Source organism: Erigeron canadensis, chromosome 5, assembly GCF_010389155.1.
Source record: "Erigeron canadensis isolate Cc75 chromosome 5, C_canadensis_v1, whole genome shotgun sequence".
NCBI classification, from domain to species: Eukaryota; Viridiplantae; Streptophyta; class Magnoliopsida; order Asterales; family Asteraceae; genus Erigeron; species Erigeron canadensis.
In genome coordinates, this window is record NC_057765.1 from 9,969,010 (window position 1) to 9,988,156 (window position 19,147).

The following is a 19,147-nucleotide window of genomic DNA, read 5'->3' on the forward strand; positions in this document are numbered from 1 at the left end:
TGTTATATTTGCTTACATATAGCTAAATGAGTTTAAGTCTATATTGAAAAATAATTGGCATGGTGTAAATTAAAAAAGAGAGAGAGAGAGAAAGAAAGATTTTAGTGATCAATTCACCACATATCTAATCTTCATATGTAACAAACATACGATCTTCAAGTTTGATGTATAATTATGAGGATGATGAAAGATTTAAGGGATAATAAGTTTTTAAAACTTATAGTTATATTTACTTGTCTTTAATTAATAAATTTCTTTGCATTTAAGAGTTTCCATAAAACAAAATACTAATAATAACTATGAATATATTTAAATTTATATATGAAAACTAAGTATAGCGATGAAAATAACCGAATGAAAAACCCAATAAAAAATGAAAATCGAATAATTCGAACTGAATAAGCCAAAAATCGAGAAAACAAATGGTTTTCTGCTTTGATTTTCTGAAAACCGAAAGTTATGAATCAATTTTGGATTCATATGAAAAACCGAACCAATCAAATAGAAACAAAAAGATGTATTTTTTACTTTGTTTAATATTTGTACCATTTTCTTGATTTAACAAACATAAATAAATGATGTTGGAAAATGGTGATGCTGTCATTTTTATAGTTTAGTAATGTTTGATTATTTTAGATACCATATACGTAACATGAATATCTTTTATTTAAATATTATAAGATATTAACGATGTAAAACAAAATACTTTTAAAAAGTTATAATCATAACCAACGTTATGTGATAAATAGATATATGAAGGCATAATTTGAATTAACAATTAAAAAAATCAAAAAATGATTTTAAAAACTATAATATAAAGTTTTGAAATTATTTTTCATAATTATATCTATGAATTAATTAATTTTTAGAATTATTAAATGTAGAAGTTTATTTTCCATAATTAATAATCATATATATTAAATTAAATTTAAAAAACTTATAAAAAGGTATATGACATAACATTTTTATCTAATGACTCTAATTAAAAATTAAACTTTATACAAGGATATAAACTTTTCTATTTTAGAATTAAAATTTCTCTTTCTTATATAAAGATAATATAAATAACTAATATAACATAATAATATATATATAAGTTACATCCATAATAGCACCAAGAATAATTTTTCATCTTTTTATTCTAATTATAATCATGAGTTCAACATTATTTTTTAAAAGATTCAACAACAAATCATTCAATTTCAAATATATCATACATAATTCTAACACTATTCATCAGATGGGGCATTCACTCTTAATCAACTAGAAAAGGTAAAATAAAATTAAGCAACATCATAATTAATATCAAATTAAATCACCCATTGTTATGAAGGATTAAAGGTATGTTTTAATAAATAATTTTATTTTCTTTCTATATTATAGATACATTGCTGATCATATATATATCATTTAAGTATGTATCATTAATTCTATATTTTTTATATGTATATATCCTTTTATTATATAGATAATTGTTCTATTTTAGTGTTAAACATATTGATAAGCACAAATATGAAAAAAATGTTTGATATATATTTTAATGTGTAAACTATATCTTAACAGTTTTATATAATAAAAATCAATTTTAAACTATATGTTTACACATCCATCATACATTTAATATATTTTTAATGTGTTCTCTGCATATTATGCGGGTTAATAATCTATTTCTCTATAGATACACAATATTTCTTTATTTATATTAAAAGCAGATCAATTCAAATTTTAATATATACCACCTAACATAACCCTCTCAATTATTGGCATAACATCAAGCAAGATAGATAGACATGTACATCAGATCAATTTCATAAATATAAAATGTCAAAACATCAAGCTTATAGATAGATACAGACATAGTAATATACATAATAATATCCTATTAGTGAATGGAAAGAAACTAAGAAGAAGGAGAACAATGAGATCTTGTGAAAGAAGGCATGAAAACAAAGAAGAGAAGTAGCAGATCCAGTTATCAATCGATCTCTTTTTATTCTCCAACATAATCATTATCATCATCAATATTAATTTTTCTTTTAACCAATTGGATATGATCGGAATTTGGAACAGTAGCACATCTGCCCATCAAGACAATCTATTATTTACTTGGATCTAATCGGGAAGCTAAGTCGTTATGGGTTCTTGTGTATAATCGTGTAACAACCGTGACATTTGACCATTTGACCTTGTGTGTAATTTGACTAACAATCTTAATTAATGATATAAATGAGATCGTTTTGAGATTAGATGACTATGTGATATACTTGGCGTGTTGAGTATTTGACTTAGTATGTGAAACGATGCAAGACGGCGTGTAAATAAGCTAGTAAATTAAAATGGGTCAACCCACGGGTGCAAACCAAGACCCATGACCCAACAAGCCATACAACCCTATCCTCACCTTATCCATTCAATCATTCATCCATTCATTCTATCCCTCCTTCTCTCTCTAATTTACTCCAAGACTTGCACACACAAATCTCTCCCTCTCTCTAATTCTCCTCAACATTTATTGTTGTTTGAACTAAATCAATGAAAGAAATATCATCATTCTCATCATTCCTTCATCATATCTCAATTTGAAAGTCAAAGGTGCAAGAAATCATTGTTTGTAGCTCAAATTCGGAGTTGGTCCTTGGTCGAGATCTTGGTCAGTTAAAACTAGTCTTAAATTCCTCATTTAATGTACTTAATCATGTTTTCAAACCAAACCCTTGAGAATTTTGGGCAAAAACGGGTCAAAGTCAATCTAGGATTTTATTTGACCTAATTAAGTCAAAAACCAGAATGCAAAAACTGATGTTATGAACAAGATTTGAAGTGGGTTTTTACTAAAAGAGGTTAAATCATGTTTAAAATGATGGTACAAGGTTGCAAAGACGGGTCAAAACCTTAATGGGTCGGATTTAGGGTTTCCAGGGTTAGTTATGTTTTTGAAATGGGTCAAAGCAAATTAGAACAAGAATTTGGTGTTTTAAGTTGTTGATTTGGAATGGGTCATGAGTATTTAAGTCCATATAAGTCTCAAAACAAGTTTGGAAGCAACTCAACTCGTTTTTGTAACTTAAAGGATGAATTAATGAATGTCGGGTTGTGTTTTGGAATGTTGGCTGCTGCTGCTGCATTTTGTAATCTTTCACCGTCCCGCACGCCTAGAACCGCCGTCCCAGACGGTGGTCGATTTGGAAAAGGCAGTTTCACCGCTTCCCTTTTCAAGCCAGCGTAAAACAGAGAGATCCGCCGTCTACCTACTGTCTCCCACCTAAAAGTACTTCCTGGACACCGTCCAAGATGGTGGTAGGGACCGTCCCAGATAGTGGAACTGAATTCCAGCTTCTTGGATCGAAAAGATCTTTCATATGAGCTATTACTCGACTTCTATAGTTCCATATTCAGGTTGTAATCATCGTCCAAAGTCGAAGTTCAAGATAAAGCTTAAAATGGGACAATTTCATGGACTTCATAAACGTCTAATTACAAGTTATGTATATAAGACAATTTCAGGGAAACACTAGCTTGTTTTTAAACCATTCCTTGAACACTCCTAAGTGCATACGAATTCCAGAAACCCTTGAATAACTTGAGTCACCAATAAAACTCGAATTAGGGTTTTAACTTGTACATTAATAAATGTATATATTATAGTTATAGGTGGAGGATGCAAAGTGAACGTTGAACGCTTGCGACTCCTTTTTATACCGACTTTAACTTCTTTTGCCGATCAAGGTGAGTTTCGTAGCTCCCTACTCGTTTGAGATTCGGGCTGTAAAGTGTACACATACATGCTTGTTTGATTGATTATTTGATCGATGGATGAATTTAATTGATTGTAGGATGGTTTATGCATATGATTGTGATATTGTTATTGTTTAGGATAGTCGTACATACATGAAAGTCGGTTATGTTTTTAAAGGGTTTTAGATGTGGTGCTGCGGGTGACCCTATACATAAGCATCTAGAACTTGATGAAAGTAAAACCCTTCGAAGTGTATGTACATGGTGTTAGTGGAAATGGGTGGGCTTGTGATTGAGATTGATTATTTTGGTACTTAATGATTGGTTTGATGTACTCCCAAGTGTTTTACACTTGAGAACATGCTTTTGCACTTCTGCATTGGTTGACGTACTCCAAAGTGTCTTGCACTTGAGAACATGCTTTTGTACTTACTAATTGACCGGCTTGAGTTACGATTTCTCTTATTGCTCGATTACTTGTTTGATTGATTTGTTGACGGTTCATCCTATTGTTATTGGGTTATGTGTTTGGATTGGATTACGTGACATGTTTAGGATAGTAGTACATACATGGAAGACGATGATACATCTAATGAGTTGTAGATATGGTGGGAAGGCTGTGGGTGACCCTGTAAATAAGCATCTATGGCTCCTTAAATGTAAAGTCGCTTGAAATGTATGTGCATCGTGGTTTTGGTTAGATTGTGGTACGATGAACCTGTGAATGGATTTGGTCATTCATGTACTTATTGGTTGGTTTGATGTACTACCAAGTGTCACACACTTGAGAACGTGCTCTCGTAAGTCATACTACCAAGTATTTTATACTTGAGAACATTGTGGTTGTGGTGGTTTTTGTTATTGTTGGGGTACACTTATGATACATTATTTGATGTCTTATGGTTTGAGCACACATGTTATGCTTTCTTTATCTATTGTGATTAGAAACTTGTACGTGTACTAATACGTGGTTAGGTTACGCCATGATTAACCCTCTTTACTTCTTGTGTGACGCGATGGTTTACCGTAAGTTATGATTTTCTTACATTTTGTACAATTATGACTTGCTTATACTTTACATATATTGTGACTTGGATGGTTCCATGTGAACCATTACTACGAACTCACCAACCTAGTGTTGACCTTGTTTAGTACAGATTTCAGGTAATCAGGTAAATCTGGGATGTGGAGTTTGATTGATTTTATGTTGGACTCGGGTTTGGACTTACGTGGATCAAGGATTCATTTGCCCATTGTTTACTTTATGCTTAGGATCGATAGCCATCTTTTGATAGTCTTTTGTAAACGCATGATGGTTACTTCCTTCTTGTGCATTTGTACTTTATATTTGATGTTTGGATTCACCGAATCCCTTTTATTCATTTAGACTTATTCTACGATAATTCCATGCATAAGCTATATCTTTTCAGTGGCATTTCGAGCCTAGCTCGGGGTGTTACAAATCGACACTCGAAGTCTATCCCTTCACAATAACTTATTTCATCTAATCAAAGGATAATGGTTGTGATCTATCCGATCTAAAGTTTTTTTTTTTTTTTTAATTTATGTATGTATTTGTATCTGAATTTCCAGATTGATATATGTAGACCGTAGTTCTATTTTTTAGTTTTTATTATGTAATTGTATTTCTTTTAAATGAAATTGAACTTCTAGATTTCTCTTGTTTATTAGGTTTAAATTAATAAATTTTATACTCATTTTATATGTTTTTTTAACATTTAATTTATATTGTATATGTGATATATAAATAAATAAAAACATGTGAAAGAAGCAAGTATATAAATAAAATTATAGATAGTGGTGCATATATGAATTTGATTTAAAATGTAATATGTTTTTTCATTTTTTTGTAAAATATGTGGATGATACATCTCAATATTTTAGTTAATGGGCAACCGTGTACAAAATGGAAAGTATGTTGGTTATCCACTGATTGATCCCTATATAAATTTATATAGTTTTCTTAATTCATTTTATTAAACTATAATAAAAATCGGATATTGTAATGGTACTATAATAAAAATCGTATATTGTAATGGTTATCCATAGTAACATATTCTAGGTTCTTTTCTCTGAATAATCGACAACGACTTATGATCTTGTGTCATATAAATCTATACTACATTATAAATAATTTACTCCCTCCATTTTTTCAACTTTAAGTAGTTAAAAATCCCAAAATACCCCTGTTACTTATTTATATTACCCTTAGAAGAAATCTCAACAACTCATTTTTCGCTCTCTCCTCAAATCTCAACCACTTTTTTTTTTCTCTCTTCTTCATAAATCATTTTATTCCTCTAACTCATTCAAAACTATTTATCTCAAAAACCGTACATCGATAAATTATAAAAATTATGTAGTTGTTCTTAAAGTTTCATGTTCTTTCATTAGAGATGTCATTCGATATACTTTCGACGAATTTTTAAATCCAAAGGCGGAGCCCGTACGGCAAAGACATTTGGCTATCACACTCTATGACATATCACACTTTATACTCTATCATCCCCACCATCTTACTGCCGCAACGCGCAAGTACTTTCTAAATGTATTTTTCATTAATATAATTTATAACAACTACTAAAAAAAAATAACATTTAAAATGCGACAAATGAAGTATTTATATAGAAAACTTTAGGTAAATTATACTTTTCATCCCTGAAGTTTTGCCGATTATTAATTTAAATATGGAATAATGGGAAGGACGGAATGTGAAAAAAATATCAAGGAATGGGGCAAGTTAATGGAGAAAAATTAACGAAGTTGACATGGTGACCAAAAGTAAAAATAATTGACAAGTTTAGTATAGAATTTGCAATTTTTAAAGTTTAGTGACTAAAAGTGATAAACGTGTCAAATTTTGGGACAAAAATGTATTTTACACAAAATAAAAAATGAATAAGATGAAAAAGAAAGTATACTTTCAATACTTTTATCTTTTATTTATAAAACTTGAACTAAATCTTTCTTTTAAAATCACTAAAGGTAATTAAGTAAATTCTAATTATTTCAGCATACTTTTTATAGTCGGTCGATATTAGATATCAATGAACATCTCACCATTAAAAGTTAAGTCTTGCACGCATTCTAGATTATGATATCATTATGAGTCATTACAGATGATTCAAAAGAAAAACTCGGGTACACTTCTAGAGTCAAACCCCAATTTGAAAGACATGAGAAAAAAAGGAGTAAAAGTTTTATACATGCATTTGATTTTGTATGGCAATTTTTGGTGCAGCGATGGATTGTTACAAACTTAATTACAACGATACATGGTAATTAATACATGTTAGTATGTTATTGTAAAAGTTTATCTGTAATCGTATACCAGCTGAATATTGAAAAAAAATCATGGTCTAACGGCCCAATGTTTACTAAAGTTGAACAATTTCGCCTATAAACTTTAATTTTAATGGATAAAACTTTATTGAAAGAATAAGATTTTTGTTGAAATTGTATCTTTTCGTGTCATCATACTTAATTGAGACACTAATTATTTCTTTAGTTTCAAAAAGAGATCGAGAGTATGTGGATTTTAAATGCTTTTGGTCAAACCATTCACAACATGGCCCGTTTCAACTACTATAATACAAAAAACCATTCATAACGACCGAATCTGCCTGGTCAGCCCATTTTTCACATCATTATCTGTATTTCCAAAAAAATTGCTCATTTAGACCATGCGGTGTGAGGCTTTTCCCCACCGCGTTCCACACCCAAAATGCGGTCCAAACGCCATCTACATTGCCCCTCGATCGCGTTCCAACTAGTCAAAAGGGGATAACCGGACCAAAACAAACGCCTACAAATTGCAATTGTTTTTTGAGCTTTCCTCTTCCCCATGCTACCAACGGCTCCTTTGACTAACTTTTTGCTATTTTTTTTTTTTTTATTTAAAACATTAATCCTCTATTTTTCCTATATAAACCCATCCTTTTCACCATTTTCTTCTACACTATAAGCCATATATCATAAAAAAAAAAACACACTTTATTCTTTATATTTCCATGGATCTCAACAATCCGTTGTCGTCAAGCGAGAGTTCGACCGATAGCTCATCCGATAGTTCGAGTGGTTCATCCGAGCTAGACGCAACCATATCGAAGGCGGCCATCTTGGCCGTGAATGCTATGTTCGACGCCGTTCGCGGCGATGATGATGATGAGGATGACGATGATGACGATGAAGTTGTAAGACCGCGGTTTAAGAGATGGGTTACTATTGTGCGTAGGCATCAAGAAGACGAAGCTCGACTCATGCGTAACTATTATGTTGACGAACCGATTTACAATGCAAAAATGTTTAGGAGGCGCTATCGTATGAGTAAGCAGTTATTTCTCCAAATATGTGATGATTATAGCAGCCGAGTATCCATTTTTCCAACAAAGATACGATGGGTCTGGGAAGCTTAGTTTATAACGTAGTTGTAATTGTAATAATAATAATAATAATAATAATAATAATTATTATTATTATTATTATTATTATTATTATTATAATTATAATAATTACTTAATTATTACATGATGACACATGGCAAAAGACCCCCACTAACTTAAGATGCCTCACACCCCTAGTTTTGGAGAATGCCTACTATGGTGACATGGAGCCATGTGGCCAAAGACCCCTCACCCATGGAATGCCTCATACCACTTAGTCTTAGAGTTTCTATTGAGTCAGTAATTGTGTTGTAAGACCATGCGGTGTGAGGCTTTTCCCCACCGCGTTCCACACCCAAAACGCGGTCCAAACGCCATCCACATTGCCCCTCGATCGTGTTCCAACTAGTCAAAAGGGGATAACCGGACCAAAACAAACGCCTACAAATTGCAATTGTTTTTTGAGCTTTCCTCTTCCCCATGCTACCAACGGCTCCTTTGACTAACTTTTTGCTATTTTGTTTTTTTTTTTTTTATTTAAACCATTAATCCTCTTTTTCTCCTATATAAACCCACCCTTTTCACCATTTTCTTCTACACTATAAGCCATATATCATCAAAAAAAACACACTTTATTCTTTATATTTCCATGGATCTCAACAATCCGTTGTCGTCAAGCGAGAGTTCGACCGATAGCTCATCTGATAGTTCGAGTGGTTCATCCGAGCTAGACGTGGCCATATCGAAGGCGGCCATCTTGGCCGTGAATGCTATGTTCGACGCCGTTCGCGGAGATGATGATAATGAGGATGACGATGATGACAATGAAGTTGTAAGACCGCGGTTTAAGAGACGGGTTACTATTATGCGTAGGCGTCAAGAAGACGAAGCTCGACTCATGCGTAACTATTTTGTTGACGAACCGATTTACAATGCAAAAATGTTTAGGAGGCGCTATTGTATGAGTACGTGGTTATTTCTCCAAATATGTGATGATTTAGTAGCCGAGTATCCATTTTTCCAACAAAGATACGATGGGTCGGGGAGGCTTGGTTTCTCAACCAAGTTAAAGTGTACATCGGCGCTCCGTCAATTGGCATATGGCACTAGTGTTGACGCATTTGACGAGAACTTTGGCATATCAGAAAGGATCTCACGTGACACACTAGAACACTTTTGTACCGGTAGAATTCTTTTACTCAAAACGTTTTATACTTTATATATAGTTTTTAGGTAGTTTAAATTAATATATACTTTATAACGTAGTTATAGTTTATATATAGTTTTTAGGTAGTTAAAATTAATATATACTTTATAACGTAGTTATAGTTTATATATAGTTTTTAGGTAGTTAAAATTAATATATACTTTATAACGTAGTTATAGTTTATAACGTAGTTGTAGTTGCAATTGTAATAATAATAATAATAATAATAATAATAATAATAATAATAATAATAATAATAATTACTTAATTATTACATGATGACACATGGCAAAAGATCCCCACTAACTTAAGATGCCTCACACCCCTAGTTTTGGAGAATGCCTACTATGGTGACATGAAGCCATGTGGCCAAAGACCCCTCACCTATGGAATGCCTCATACCACTTAGTCTACCATCTCATCAATAAGTATTTCAAAAAACAAAAGATAATAGTGCATTTCATGTATAATGTATCTCCACTAGATGCCTGAAGTTGAAGAAGGTACAATCTTTCATGAAAGTAATCGGCCAAAGTTCTGAACAGGAGAGAAAGAGCACCATTTAAGCAACTTATTGCAAATTGATTGCCCATAGCAAATTAAATAGGATAATAATCCTCGCTCTTAAGTTGTCATTGAATTACTTAATATTTGTTCCAAACTCTGCAAAACTTCTTTGCTTGAAGGCCTATCTTTAGAAGAACTTGCAAGACATCTCAATGCGAGTGAAGTACAATCAAAAGCACCTTCTATAGGGTAATTCTGTTCAAGGCGTTGATCCATTATTTTCTTTAGCTTTTTTCTCTTTTCAAGAATTGGACGTGCCCATTCAACTAAATTTTTTTTCTTGGTGGGACGCTTTTCATCAATTACTCGTAGGCCAGATAGAGCTTCCAGCAATACCACCCCAAAACTGTAGATGTCACTCTTCACACTCAAAGGACCTGTAACATCGAACAATCCTGGTTACAATCATACAATAGTACAATTGTTTTTTCTTTTTTTCTTTTTTTTTTTTTTTGATAAATTCCTTATTAACTTTTATACTCAGAATCATGCTCTATTCCTTAGAGAACTCATGAAATTAAATACAACAGAGGTCTTCTTATAATCACTTAACACTACGTAACTCACCTCTCCCCTCAATTGCTGGGTCGATATAACCAACTGAGTTATTAATGGAATTGTATTGGTGCGAATCATCGGGTGGGACAGTACCATAACTAAGACGATGTGCATGATCATTCCATGGTAATGTAGGTTGAAAATCAGCTGCGTAAAGGCTGGAGCACACCAGTTTTGCATTGAAGTCCTGAATTAAGGGGAGCAAAATTGATAGTAATTAATATAAGGTGGCAATAAACCTAAAGTATCACCACATTAAATAGCTTTAGAGTACTTTATCTAGAAGTATCTTAGAGCTCTTTAAATGACGTTGGATGGCGTTTAACGAATGCAAATACACCAGTCCACGGGCAACTCCTATCATTATATTGAGTCGTGTTCTCCAGGAAAGTGGTTTGGCAATATGATTGGGTATATCTGCAAAATTATTCATCTTAGCTTCTTAGTTATAATAAATCCAGGTTTTGAAAGCAAAATCAAACAAACCATAATTTTTTGCAGAACATACGATAGTTTACCCGTGAAAATGAAGCGATCCAAACTTCTATTGAACATGTACTCATAAACAAGATATTGTTTGGATTCATCATTGCAGTATCCCAAGAGAGTTACAATATTCGGATGATCCAACTGTCCTAAGAAGCTTACCTCTTCCTGAACACGCAAATTTACAAGTAAAATTCAGCAAAGAAAAATATTCATAAAACAGAATATCTAATGTTGCTTAATAGGAAAAAAAACTCTGGAGTAGAAAAAGTTTATTAGAGAGTAATGGAGCCTATAAATATGTTGATACTTACCTCCCACTCCGCATGTTTTTGAACGTTGTGGAGCCTTTTCACAGCAATAGCAACTCTATCCCCATATTCTGAAGGGGTGAATGTGTCCTTATCAACCCAACCTAAGTATGTTGTACCACGATCTCCCTCACCAATGATCTTATCTCGACAAAAATCATTAGTAGACTTTGCTAAAGCATAAATATGAAATATATGTAAACTTGAGATTCTGTAACCAGCAGGATGTATTATTGTCTCTAATAATGTGTTGTTGTAGTTTTCCCCACTAATATTGTTATCACTTGATAGCTTTGAACCACCTTGAGGTAAAGAAGATTAATACAAAGAGTGTATTAAAAGGAAGTTATAGAGTATCAACATAGCTGAGACTTGAGAATGGGCCGAAATTAGTTCAAATATTTTACTCATATTATCAAGAATTATAATAAGGGTCTGCCTCTGTTTCACATGAAAAGGTGGCAAAGAGATAAGTTCAGTTCTCACATTTGACATAAGATTTGGAAGTGATAGCCCATAGACAATCTTTTTTACATTGGGAGATGGTATTTCTTTTCTTGTTATAAATGATATTGCTAGTCTATCGACACACAAAAGTTCAAGAGAAAATGTGTATTCGTGAGGAGCTTGAAATACCTGAGTGCTCCCCATTGGAAGAGATAGAAAGCATATTAACCATTCTACCAAGTAGTGTGCTGCCTGCGAATTGCAATGAATTATTGTATCGACACACAAAAGTTCAAGAGAAAATGTGTATTCGTGAGGAGCTTGAAATACCTGAGTGCTCCCCATTGGAAGAGATAGAAAGCATATTAACCATTCTACCAAGTAGTGTGCTGCCTGCGAATTGCAATGAATTATTGTATTTCTCTTGTAACATTCTACCAAGTGGTATTCTGCCTGCGAATTGCAATGAATTATTGTATTTGTCTTGTAAGATTCTACCAAGTGCCTTTCTGCCTCCTGGTTGCAATAAATTATTATTGTACTTCTCTTGTAAGATTAGTATATTCTCAAGACCGACCAAAACCTGAGCCATAGTCAAACGTTGCTTAGTATCAGTATACAAACATCTCTCTACTATTTGAACAAACTCCTTTAAACATTTTGGTGATATTTCACCCCTTATATCAGAATCAACTATATGACTTAAAGTTCCTTCTTTGATAAATTCTTGTACCCATCTTGCTAAATTCCATTGCTCTTCATCTAGACTTCTGTCAAGTGCACGCTTCCGACAAAGTAATTCCAACATCACCACACCAAAAGCATACACGTCGGATTTCCTTGTTAGCTTTCCAGTTGCATAGTAATCAGGATCCAGATACCCAAAAGTGCCTTTAACAATTGTGTTGACGTAAGTTGTTGGCTGATTTGTTGGGCCTACTCTGGACAACCCAAAGTCAGAAATTTTGGCTGCCCAACTCTCATGTAACAAAATATTTGAACTCTTGACATCTCGATGTATGACGCCTGATTCAATCCCAGTACCAGTGTGGAGGTAATGTAGCCCATGACCGGCACCTATGCAGATTTTTAGTCGTTGAAGCCAAGAAAGAGGGGTACCAAGTTTATGCAGATGATCTTCTAGTGTTCCGTTGGGCATGTATTCATAGACAAGAATTTTTTCTTTTCCATGATTACAATAACCGATCAAAGACACAAGATTACAATGACGCAACTTGGAAAGTATTTCAACTTCTGCCCAAAATTCGGCTTCTCCTTGATTTGAGATAGTATCTAATCGTTTGATGGCTGCAACAACAGAAGTTGATTCATCCATAATAATGTTTCCTTTGTAAACTTTCCCAAAACCTCCATGCCCGACTACTAATGATTCGTCAAAGTTCTGTGTTGCTGAAAGAATATCATAAAATTTGAAATGACGGCAAGAAGACATTTTTGTCGTCCCGAATTGCAAAGAACTTAATATTGATTTCGGATTGAAATGGTTGACCTTTAGAAAGTGAATGAAAGAAAAAAAAGAATATAAGGCTTAGTAGCAGCAGGGCTTAATTGTGATTGTTTACCTTTCAATTCAAATGACTAAATCAATAAGTAGCTAGAAACTATGACTAAATCAAATGACTAAATTAATGAAGAACGTAATTCAACATATGAGAAAATTCAAAAGAAGAAGAAAAATTCGAATAGAATACTAAGGTAAGTAAAAGTATACATACTACTTATATTGAAAAAAAATGATTGACCTTTTTTTATTTCATAGTGTAATTTTTTTTCAACATAAATAGTAGAAAAGATTGTCGATTATAAAATTAACGACTAAAAGTATTCAGATTCTAAGTTTCTAACTTCATCGAAGCAAAAGTTATAAGCATTTCTTTATCGTTTCAACATTGTTTGAACTTAAATTAATTTTAGAATATTTTATGTTCATAAAAGTATTTTTTAATTTTTATGAGGTGACATTTTAATTCTTGTCTCTAGAAACAAAGATCAGGGATTCAATTTACACCTATTCAAAAGTCAGAGATCCTTTTCCATGACTTAAATAGAATATGAAAGTAATTGCTCTTATAAACTTCTGATGTCTGCACGTTGCAGCGGCTAAACGGTGTTGATAATATAAAACATGCGAGGTGATGTAATGCTTATTACAAAGTAACCAGTTAATGATATCGTATGGGCTTGTCATGTGCTCTGTCTAGGATGATCAGTGTCTAGGATGATCAGTATATGATTAAATTAATATTCACTTGCGAAGTGTCAAAAAATACTAACATACTCGACCTTCGTGATGTTATTGCCAAAAAATTGTATCTTGAACATCCATAAGTATTCACTAAATATTGAATGATAGATTATACAAAATTGAAAATGAATTGAATTTGGGTATCTCTCTTAACAGCACGACAGATGACATCCACGACATCACATCTTGACGACTTGACCACAAACTTGTTCCTTCAATCATTCATAAAGTCCCACCAATAGCATACCACAGTATGAGGCTAAGAGTCTGCTTGTCCACAAGTTGCTTCCTATAAATAACGACATCATGCTTCTATGGTTACGAGTCATATGCCCGCGCGATGCGCCGGTGTCAACTCTAAATAATATATACCTTGAACCTGCTTCTTTAGCCGGTGCTAAAACAAAGATACACATTAACCAATTTTTCACACCAAGCCACGTTGTCAAGCTAACGATTCAAAACTTAATTACAAATATATGATATGGTATAGCAAGGAACCCACACATGGTGACGGGATTTCAGTTTACAATGGGTTAAGGCTAATAACTATGTTGAATATAGGCCACAATCTAAACTCCTGGTTCAAGGCTTGATTGGTTTATCGTATTAATAGGTTGTTCAAGAACAAACCACTCGAGTGCCATGGTCACTAAAATCTTCTTTCTGATCCTATAGAGTAACACGTACCCTCACCCAAATAAAAGCCTGCAATTGGAAGTTTGAAAAATAAATGGGTGAGAACAAATTTCCAGATGCAATTTTAATCACAAAGGCACAAAAGCTACTGGAATTGGCTCATTTGTCTATAGTGAGAATGTTAGGTTACAAAGTTGTAAATGCTTGGCTAATAGATTACAAACTTGACCAATTCATAAGTAACGACTCTACTTGTTAATATTAAAAAAGAGCATTAAAATATGGAAGATTGAGTCACCTAACTCTAATAGTCTTATACATCTTCTGTCTTGCAAAATTAGAATCTACCTAAAAATGATCACTTTGACATGCTGCAATCAGCAAGTGCACAGATCGGTTTACAATAAAGGTACAATGATACAAATTAGAAAATAAACTCACTCTAATTATTTCTTTGTATAACGTATTAGCATGACGGACATAAAGGGGTGCAAACTGTTAGTGCAGGCCTCGGATCAAAACCCATTCGCCAAGGCAAATACGAACTTGATACCCAAATGTGGGCAGCTATAAAACACCTAAAACCAAAGGTGAACACTCAAAATGGTCCACTTCAAAAGTTTTCAAATGAGACGTCGAAAAATATTATTGAATTGAACAGACACCAAACCCCTCATGCTGTAGTGATCATGCATTTTCATTGAGCAGACACCATACTTTAAGAATTAGTAATTAAACCATAGAGCCATCACTAAACTGACATATTGGTTAAACCATAGAGCCATCATTAACTTATACTCTTAAAATTGAAATATGCTTCAATGTTAAGATTAACTAAATACTCGTAACAAACATATGTAGACACATCCAAACGTTACCTCCTAAAGCAGAAATTAATGATGGTTTAAAAGCACCGACGTCAAGCAAGTGCACACATAAACAAAAAGAGACCAAGGATTCACGAAGAAACAGCCACGATTCAGACGGACAAAAAAAAAGGTGTAAAAGACATTTAGCTCAAAGAAACAGCCACGATTCAGATGGGTCATAAGTTGCAGACACTCAGGCACTGTATTTCCAATATATAACTATTACTAACCATTTTCTATACACAAAAACAAACAGATATATGTATATTGTATCAATTTAACTACACGCGTGTTGCAGCGGGACTTGCCACTCTATATGGAAAATTCAAAAGCTAATCATCTATAGCAAATATAAAACACTTTACTTTCCCATGTGTGCTAGAATTCAAAAACTAATATGTTGAGCTATTGAAATTACCTTCACCTACATCAGTGTTGTCAAAGGCGAGCGCCTCTTGCGCCTAGGAGCAAAAGGCGGGCGAGGCGCACCTCCACCGCCTGAAACCCTAGGCCCAAGTCGACCATGAAAAAGGTGGTCAACGACGGTCAACTGTTGTTGTCAACGACGGTCAAAATGGTCAAATGGGTCAAGATTCGACCAAATCATTCAAGATCCAACCAAACTGAGTAACCATAGTCGTTTAAGAAGATAAAAGAAGAGAGTGAAAATATAAAATGGGAGGAAGAAAAATTATGATATTGTTTATATATGTTTATAATAATTTGAAGTTTTTGGTTGAAAAGTTTATATTTTTTTGAATGATATTTGGTTTTATAACTCACATCTAATTCCACAATTCCCTGCTGCCTCGTCCTAGAAGCTCTCTATTCTATTAACCTATTACCTATCAAAATCAGACATTGCACCATCATGACCAGGCTTTAATCAATAACAATTACAAACGCCTATAAATCTGAATGATCACATCATAACACATTAATATTTTGTTCCTATAATTACTTACAACCTAAACAAAACTAAGTTCAAAAGCACTAAATTAAAGCATGCTGTGTGAAAACAAACTTGTACCACTTTGTAAATTGTCAATATAGTTGGTACTTCAAATCATCTTTTCTTTATAAAAAAAAGGGCTCTTGCTTTAATAGATATTATAGAAAAGAAAGATGTAGTTGTCCCTAACATGCATTGTTAAAGCATAAAAGAAAGCAAGAAACAAAAGCTTTTATTACAAAAAGATACTAACCCACTACAGAATACATGCACAATTGAAACATCTAGAGCATATGCAAATACATGCATCCATACATATTACATGAAATGTTTCTAGATATATATATATATATACACACACACACATATATGCAGACATATATATATAAGATCATAGGGAAAAAAAAACAAAATCATAACGAATTCACCTACTTTTTTCAAATGCATATTTTCCCACTTTTTTCTCTTGCTGTTCATAAAAAGATCCAAAAAGATCGAATGTTGCAATATGAACCTATGTACCTCACGTATAGAAGATCCAAAAAGATCGATCACCGGAAACATCCGACTTGATGAGGCCCCAAATCTGAAAAAAGAAATAATACTAAAAAAGAGGGAGTTTAAATTAGATGTAAAGTAATTGAATAGTTACCAGAAATTGATCTTGAAAAATGATGATGTAAAACGACGATGGCTGGTGTTGATTGTAGGGCGGCAGTGATTGGAGAGGGTTTGAGGGAAATGGGGTTTGGTTTGTTCGTCTCTGGGTGTTTAGAGAGAGGAGGGAGAGACGAAATTAAAGAAATGACAATATACAAATATTGAAAAAGATGTTTAATTCTTTAACTATGTTCTCGAGTTTATTTTTATAATCCATTCTTGACCCAGAAAAAAAATAGAAAGATAAGAAATTTTACTATTTTGCATTTTTGAATTTTTCTCATAAAAGAAAAGAAAATGAATGGAAAGAAAGTTAAGGCTTTTTCAGCCAAAAACTTTATATTTTTTGCCTGATTTAAATGGAAAAGCTTACACACAACGTTAGAAGACCCATTATGATGATGCAATATTGATGATTGTAGCAGTTGGATTGGTGTTGTTGCTGTTTAACATAACTGTGTGGGTTTCTTTCTTTCTTTCTTTTACGCCATTCACAACCCAATCACTAATCCAGCCCCAAATAATATATATTCACTTGAAAACTAAACTTAATTTAGAGAAAATCCTTTTAGTTTCAGGTGGTAGGGGTGGTTGCAAGTGGTGGAAGGGGGTTTCAGGTGGTGGCTGTAAGGGGGACATGGTAGGTTTCATCCAGTTTTAAATTGTTTAGCTTTTTTATTTTTTAGTTTTCTTTTCAAACTCAAGAATGTCGTATTCTTATATGATTTTCTATCCTTTTTTTTCCTATCCAATCTTTCCCTTTCTTTTCTTTTAATAAAAACTCAAGAATATAGTGTTAAAGGAAATTAAGGGAAAAAAGTGAAATGAAATGAAAATAAAAGAAAGAAAAGGAAATGAAAAATATTATATATATTTTGTGTTTTTGAGTTTTATGGTAATGATAGGAAGAGAAATGAAAATATATCATTTTTATGTTTTTGAGTTGAACAGAAAAGAAATGAAAAATAATAATTTGGCAATTATACCCCTTTAAACAAAAATATTGACAAATAAACTTTTCAATAATCGTAATGCACCAATTGTACTTAGCAGTTAGCATCAGTGCATTTTCATGGGACGGATTCAATAGGCTTGGTGTCAATATTTTAAGACTAGATCTGATCGCCTAGCATCTTTTTATTTTTGTACAAAGACATAAGAGTAAGTTATACAAACATACATAATAAATTAACAAATAAAATTCCTAATATAGCTATATTTTTTTTTCTTAATTTTTTTTCAAATAATCATGTTGATAGATAAAGACATAAAGTAAACTAAAAAGTGCAAAAAAAAACCCAAAACAATCCCATTGAGAAATAAAAAAAAAAAACATAGATGATTGAGATGCTTTTTACCTGAAATTAAATGAATGTGTTTGGTGAGCAAAATGGAGCTGACCCTGTTTTCTATGTTTGGCGGCAAAGGTAGAAAAGAAAAAGAAAACTTGAGAAGAGAAAATATTAGCATTATTATATAGTGGGAGATAAGGGTACATTAGTAATTAACTAACATGTACAGCCAGTTTCCTTTGCAATCACGCCATTTTTTGGCGGATGAGAAGCTGACCAAATTGTATTGGCATGACCCCTCCAATTTTTTCCCCACCACATCTTTTCCATTGCATAAAAAAACTCAAGAACTCAATTATTATTATTTTACTTTCACTTGCTTTCTTTTCTTTCTTAAAATTCACTCAAGAACTCAGTGTTAACTCTATACTCTCTATAAGGAGGTATAGATATAGACTATGTAGCACCGAACCGAGTACGATACTGAGAAACGGGAACGATAAGGGAATGGGAAACGATAAAACTAAAAAAATCCAAAATACGGGAACAGCAAAGATATGGAAATAAAAAAGTAATAAATTATATGAAAGAAATTCCAAAATAGAAAAGATAAATATTAAAAAACTTATTAAAAATATAAAAATATATATATATATATATACTAGCCTTGTACCCGCGTGATGCGACGGGGCATAGGAAAAAAAACGTTGGTTAAGTAGTGGTACCGTGTTATTACATGAATGTATAATTCAACT

The 19,147-nt window shown here is 32.8% G+C and overlaps 1 protein-coding gene and 2 long non-coding RNA genes across 3 annotated transcripts; 1 reads left to right on the forward strand and 2 right to left on the reverse strand.

Moving 5' to 3' along the window:
• Positions 1-2,442: 2,442 nt before the first annotated feature.
• On the forward strand, positions 2,443-5,147 carry LOC122602066. The gene is made up of 2 exons (XR_006324151.1): positions 2,443-2,650; positions 3,646-5,147. It is a non-coding gene; the product is annotated as an uncharacterized LOC122602066 (long non-coding RNA).
• A 4,434-nt stretch (positions 5,148-9,581) lies between these two features.
• Positions 9,582-13,211, reverse strand: LOC122599205 (leucine-rich repeat receptor-like serine/threonine-protein kinase BAM3). The gene is made up of 6 exons (XM_043771670.1): positions 12,045-13,211; positions 11,271-11,569; positions 10,989-11,124; positions 10,745-10,887; positions 10,480-10,657; positions 9,582-10,289 (listed from the first exon to the last, which is right to left on the reverse strand). Exons 1-6 carry the CDS (start codon positions 13,165-13,167, stop codon positions 9,970-9,972), a joined length of 2,199 nt encoding a protein of 732 aa, XP_043627605.1. The 5' UTR covers positions 13,168-13,211; the 3' UTR covers positions 9,582-9,969.
• Positions 13,212-13,992: 781 nt separating this feature from the next.
• On the reverse strand, positions 13,993-17,285 carry LOC122599206. The gene is made up of 3 exons (XR_006323884.1): positions 17,093-17,285; positions 16,873-17,026; positions 13,993-14,688 (listed from the first exon to the last, which is right to left on the reverse strand). It is a non-coding gene; the product is annotated as an uncharacterized LOC122599206 (long non-coding RNA).
• Between the last annotated feature and the right edge of the window lie 1,862 nt (positions 17,286-19,147).